Source organism: Anneissia japonica, unplaced genomic scaffold, assembly GCF_011630105.1.
Source record: "Anneissia japonica isolate Jap-2015-1 unplaced genomic scaffold, ASM1163010v1 scaffold287874_len187830_cov192, whole genome shotgun sequence".
Classification (NCBI taxonomy): domain Eukaryota; kingdom Metazoa; phylum Echinodermata; class Crinoidea; order Comatulida; family Comatulidae; genus Anneissia; species Anneissia japonica.
This window is the reverse complement of record NW_022727533.1, coordinates 36,979-43,925: the sequence shown is the minus strand read 5'-3', so window position 1 is coordinate 43,925 and position 6,947 is coordinate 36,979. Positions and strand designations below refer to the sequence as shown.

The window sequence follows — 6,947 nt, the reverse complement described above, 5'->3', positions numbered from 1 at the left end:
CATTGCACCAACGGTGTACGGTAAGAATGGCCCCAAAAAAATGGCCCAGGAAAAAATGGCCTCGGAAAAAGTGGCCCCGTTAAAATGGGCCCCAAATAACAGTTAGGTAAATATGGCCCCAATAATAAAATTCTGTATTAAAACTGATTTAAAAAAAATCATTATATGCATTTTTTTAAACTGAAATAATTTAGTTTTTAAAAGGAATCTAACATCAAATAAATCGCTATTTACATTTTACTTTTTGAAGAAATTACATTTATTCAATGATAAAATATTCAAAGATAAAAAAGGCAATGAATAACACTTTTTATTGTTTTCCATTTAAATGTTAAAAAATATCAACAACGTAATCAATAAATCAACATAAATCATGCATTTATTATACTAAAATAATTTATTTGTGGCCAATTTAAAGGAAGCGGAATCACAATTTTCAAGAAATTCAATCTGGGTATTGGTAAACCCCACAAACAATGAGTTTATATGAACATCAAATTTTTTTTTATTTTTTTTTTATTTTTTTTTTTTTAAATAAAAACAGAGTTCTACAATCGTAATTAAAGGGTTTGGATGGGGTTCGCAGTGTCTTTGGAGGATAGTGGTGTATTTGCAAGTATTTTTTTCACAAAAAAATCAACATTTTAACCAAAAAATAGGTTTTTATAAATATTTAATTTTCTTATTGATATACCAAGTGAGTCAATCACAATTGAATTGTTTTGTTGTTTTAGGATGTTTTTGGGATTTAGCAATACCATTTGATCCTACCATAATTACTTTACCCTCACAATTACACGCAATTTTAATTCTTAGCATAATTGCCATATTTACATAACTATGTATATAATATAGTATCTCAGTGTACATTATTTAGTATAGTTTTAGGCACTTAAATTTACTTGGCGGGGAGTAGAAACCAAGTATGCAATTAAATATGTTGCTTAAATAAATGTATTCCTAATTATTCAGTTTACTTTAAAAACAATATTTGATTAACAAATACTTCTTTGAAGTAACTCTAAGCAGAACATTTGTTGAAGTAAAGTAAGCCTCCCTTTTCCCATACATGAACTTGTGATTCAAACACACTATTGATCCACATGCTTTAACTACTGTTTATTTGCACTGTTTATAACATGTAAAGTTATTTCATTTGGTACTTAGCAAAAGTTAATTTTCTGGTTATCTATGAGTTGCATATTTTGGTAGTTGAAGTACTGTATGTACATTATGTCATTCCTCTACTTTGTTAGTGGAATAACGTTTTTGAAACTTATTTCAACTATCAAAAAATGTTCAATGGCGTTGTTTTCTGATAATCTCTCAGTACATTATCTGCATCTGTTGTGTAACTGTATTTGTTATTGATTCAATTCTTGCTTATTACAGTATTTGAAGATTTAAAATAAAATCATTTCTATTACTGAATTTTTTTATTGGGGCCATTTTTACCGTTGCCATTTTTTCTGGGGCCATTTTTTCCTGGGCCATTTTTCCGGGTCCATTCTTACCTACATTCGCGCCAACCGCTCCAGTAACCAACTTTGCAAACGATATTGCAGCATGGTTTGGATATTCTAAAGCCCCTGTCCAGATTATCAAATATTATTTGACAAAAACATGTGACATGCCTAAATTTGGTGACGATAACATCACATCATGGCCATATAATATAGGCACACCATGACTAAGGCCTATATATCTCTGATTCTTAATAGTTTTTAGGCTTTAAAGCCCTGATATTTGGTGGATATAGGATGATTGAAATTACACAGAAAACACCGATTATCTTCCAAACTATTAAGTTATTAAGTTATTTTTTATGACCATGGTATGACTGTTAACAAAATATTACTGTTTTTTGCCACGATTATGCCTGTAACATTGTTTGGTTTGAAAACAATTCTACAGGATTACTATTACTACGGAGTTGTTGTTGTATGGACGTCCGAGCAGGTAACAATATTTGGTTAGGCGTAAGAATCAAGGTCAATATAATAATAAAAAAAAAAAATCTAGTTTTACTCAGTAGGGGAAAAACAATTCAGGAAACGATACTTCGCACACAGTTATACTTGCACTACGTAGAAAGGAAGACATGGCATGTTTTATTACCTGTCACCGACAACATTAAACATCAGTGACCCTGCAAAATATTTTGGCATATGAAAATATGCTTTATTTAAAAAAAAATATCAAATCTGTATAAGCCTGCTTATTATTAGGTCTATGCAACTATTCAAGGACTGCTTTGCCTGCGGCACTATACCACTAAACATGTTAAGTACTTAAAACCATCAGTTCCCAACAAACTCTAATTTTGCAAGAATTGAATTTAAGTGATGGTGCCAGTTGCGGATGCAGATTCCCGTCAAATAGAGCTTTCTCAAAGAAGAACTCAACAGTTAGGGGAAAATCATATGTAGCTTTTTATAGAATATGAGGCTGTAAGATCGATTACGGGCCTTAAGCACTCAAAATTCAATTCAAGATTGTTAGAAGCCGGAAGCTTAGCCCCCAAAACCCACTTCATATGTTCTGAGACATCGCTCCTCCCCTGCCATTGGACAAAATGGCGCCACCAATTTTTAAAATTTATTTTTTAAATTTTTTTCGATGATTTTGCACAAGCAAGAAATAAAAGATCAATAAGCAAGAAATAGTGAATAATAAAGCGTATTAATTCTTCGTTTAGCAAAATATTTCATCAATCTTATGGTGCAAATATTGTAATGAATGTTTTGTCCTATTGTGCGGTAGCAATAACAAATCTAATAGAATTTGAAATTGCCACAAAACTGAAGTTCAAACGTCTGTGCTGCCAACAGGGGCTTCGGCCACAGCATATCAGAATTTGACCTTAGGTCCATAAATTATAGCAAGTCACTTAAAACACGGAGATTTTATTTGGCCAGTGATATCAAATCTTGAAAAAATAATTTGGCTCTTCAAATAAATTAATTAAGCACCTGGGCTATGGGAACAGTTTTTTGTCAAACAAAATTTATAGTCTGGAAAGAGCTTTATAGTTAATACCTCGATATCCTATAATTAACCAAAAATCCTATTCGTTTATTCGCCCATTTGTTCGTTTATTCATTAATTCTTTCAATGCTTTCATTCGGTCATTTTAACAAAGTAATACTTACTGTGTATGGTGTCTGTTTCCGAACACTAACAAACCCGAGGACACCACAAACTATAAACTGAAATAAATTAAGGAAAACAATTTAACACAGCTTACGTATACTGGGCTCATTTTATTACCATCCATTACTCACCCAATTTATTTTGATTGGTAAAATATAACGACAGGCTAAAATACACCGTTAAGGTTGCAAGTGTTTTGCTTTTTAAATACTAATGCATTGATTTCGAGCTCCTTTAAATACAATATAGGTATACTTTTGAAAAAATCAACAATTAGATTATCAAAATTTTGGGTCGGTAAAGCTTTAGCAACACAAAACCTTTTTGGCTATATTACAATTAGGCTAAACATAACAACACAGCACGTGGAAAAGAACTTGTGAACACATTTATTATTATTATTGTGATTATTATTACTATCATTATTATTATTATTATTATTATTATTGTTATTATTATTATTATATATAGGCCTATGTATATAGGCCTATATAGACATATATATATATATATATATATATATATATTCATATATATATATATATATACATACAAACATATATATATATATATGGTATATATATATATCGAATCAAGTCAGAGAAATTTTATTACACATTTTTATTTATTTATGGGACAACATTCGTTGACAGCTATGCTACACGATGTATTCTCATGTCCTTTAATCGAACACTGTATTTACCTTCCTTTGATGATTTATAATTTAACGATTATCCTGATTTATATTATATGCTATTAATGGTTTCCAACCGTACCTACTGTGTAATTCAGTGTATCTGACGTAATTTAAAGCCTCTGTGGACTAGTGGTTATGACGCTTGCCTTGACAGCGAGATCTAGCAGGTTCGAATAACGTCAGAGATATTTATTATACAATTACTTATACAATAATTAATTAATTAATTAATTAATTTATATTTATTTATTTTTATATTCATTCATTCATTCATTCATCCATTCATCCATTTATTCATTTATCTATTCATTTATTTATTTAATTTTATATGGGACAACATTTGTTAAGAGCTATGCTACCCGATGTATTATCATGTCCTTTAATTGAACAATGTATTTACCTTTCTTTGATGATTTATTTACATGTTACTGTTACTTGGTACTTCTATATAGCGCTTAATTCCTTTCGGTTACAAAGCGCTAAATTATTTATAATTTAACAGTGTTAACGGCTATCTTGATTTATATTATATGCTGTTATATATTTCCAGCTGTACATATTGTGTAATAGAGTGTATCTGACGTTATTTCAATCTGTTTAACTATGAAGCCGTTACAAATCATTGTCACATATTAGCAAAATGAATTTGTATGCGTAAAAATACTTACACAAACCCCACTCCAGATCGGTGACACAGTATGCGCCAGCCATACAATGGCTTGACTGGAAGAAATGCATCCAACGGTAAAACTCAACAGGCCCAGAGTTAAATGCAAGAAAGCAAAGATGCCTAAAATAGCTGATAAACACATCTCTATCAGAATTCAGTTCATAGTACTATAACATGCCTAAAATCCCGATTGCAGCTTACAAACTAACTGTTTCCAACCCTCTAGCTGTGTCTTCGCCATCATTGTAATTACACCTGCAGCACGAGTCACGTTTGAGATGACAGCGATGCGTAGGCTTTACGGTCAGTTGATGTGAAATAAAACGCAGTTCTTAATCCGACATCTCATTCCATCTGATTATTTATGCTGGCCGTTCTATGAAGTAAAATATTGTATGCTATTAAGCAACTGCATATCGAGAAATAATTGAACCGGCCATTTGGGTATTAAATCAAACAGACAATAACTCCGGAAATACCGGTAGATATTTTGAGAATTCAACGTTTAGATTCATTTGATCATTATGAAGGATCATTTTTTTTTTTTTTTTTGTAATTTTTACAGAAATTAAATCCAAAAAATAAACAAGGTCATAGTATGCGTTAAAATGTATAGTAAAATGTTGACAGTTCTATGCTGCATTATATAGGCCTAATATATATTATATATAGGTCTATTTGTGTTTAAATAAATATATTTATGTCCCCTAAATTGGTGCGTATTTCATCAAAAATAATACCTGCAAAACAAACAGAATTATGCAATGAATGAATTTAGATGTAAGAGAAGAAAACTCGAAGAATTAATAAAATACTCAAATACCGAATGCTGATTAGTTACCGGTACTTATTGTTATGCTATATTGTATATAAATTTCAGATTTGCTGTGTAGCACTGTGAAACTTGAAGCATAGAGACTTGGTGAATAACATACAAATGGTAATGGTATCTAGCATACCGGTAGGTCTTCAACGAAAAAATTTAGGTCTATTATGCGAAACCTCTCTTTATTTTGAATACCTCAGCAAATTCACAAAAGTGTAATTACGGTAATCTATTTGTAACAGTCATTGCAGACGGATTACTTCATAAATAGGCATTCAGCTATTTTTGAGGATCGAAGGTAGGCATAGTGATGTCTCATTATGTCCAAGTGCTCGAAAATTATCTCTATATTGACACTACATTAGAAATTGCATGTAGACGTATACATAATTTATAGGACAATCGAAATATTATTCCCGCTCCCCGACGAACTTGAATGAATATACAATTCATTATTCATTATTGAGTTACGAAATTGAATCACCATGTACAAACATACGATTATTAGGCCTACTCTTTATTGTTATGATGTCCAATCAATTTCAATTTTATAAAATTAATTAACCTCTAGGCTTAAGTGTATCGAGTACCGTAGTCATCATTGACAATTCAATAATTTCCCAATTAAACGATTCCTTCGTTTTTAACTACATTGACGGTAAATGTTATTTGATTCATGGTGGATCGGACCGGGGAGGTGGCAGAGGAGAGCTCGCCACCACACACCCAAAACTAACTAACCAAGTGAGATACATTTTAGGTAAGCGAATAAAATGGCTAGAACTACGAAACTTCTAGGGGCATGCCCAATGGACCCCTCAATAAATATGGAAACATACCAAAACCTTCCTCTATTGACTAGACGTTCCACCCCTTTGGATTTTAGGTCCTCGACGCGTCAACCCCGGTTAAAAAATTCTGCATCAAGAAATATGTGCAATAATAATGAACATCAGGTCACCAGATATTTTCAGACAATAAATGAACTTTTACTTTATATTAATTTAACAGTCGGCCTATGATGAATTATTGTGAATGAATTGACGTAGTAGTTGAATAATGTACATCATAATAGTATTTCCTGAATGCCTAGAATCAATCAGGGGTGGCGCCAGCGGGGGGGGGGCAGGGCCCCCGTCGGGAAGAAAAAGCACAATTCGTCCCCGTCGGGGACCTCGGTCCCCCACCCCCAGTCGGGCAAATCCTGGCGCCACCAATGGAATCAATCCAGTCAGGACCAAATCAGTACATGAAGGAAAATTAGAATATAGGCCTAAATTTCATTCTTTACCGATATATTATCTGATCTACACGATCAATGCATAATCTGATTTTTCTTCGTCCATTATGTTAAGTACAGCATCGACATTGTGATTAGTCATAACGGCGAATATTTAGCATAATGTTCGCGACACTACGTTATCCATTACGACGCCTGTAGTCGCGTGAATATAGATGATTAGAAATTTTCCTGAGGAAAGCACTTAATGTCTTGATTATAATACCGATGTAGAAAGAAAATCAATAACCATCGAAACTTCAGCTGTTTTCAGAGAATCGCTGATGGCAAAACAATATATATAGGCATATATATAGGCATA

The 6,947-nt window shown here is 32.3% G+C and overlaps 1 protein-coding gene across 3 annotated transcripts in view; it reads right to left on the bottom strand.

The window, feature by feature from the left end:
* The window catches only part of LOC117113770 (transmembrane protein 196-like), a 13,526-nt gene that overhangs the window by 5,537 nt on the left and 1,042 nt on the right, over window positions 1-6,947 (bottom strand). For all 3 annotated transcript variants that reach the window (XM_033257203.1, XM_033257205.1, XM_033257204.1), the window contains exons 2-3: window positions 4,519-4,896; window positions 3,153-3,209 (exon numbers count right to left, since the gene is read on the bottom strand). In XM_033257203.1, coding sequence (XP_033113094.1) covers window positions 3,153-3,209; window positions 4,519-4,662 — 201 coding nt within the window. In that variant the 5' untranslated portion in view covers window positions 4,663-4,896. The remainder of the gene's footprint in view (window positions 1-3,152; window positions 3,210-4,518; window positions 4,897-6,947) is intronic.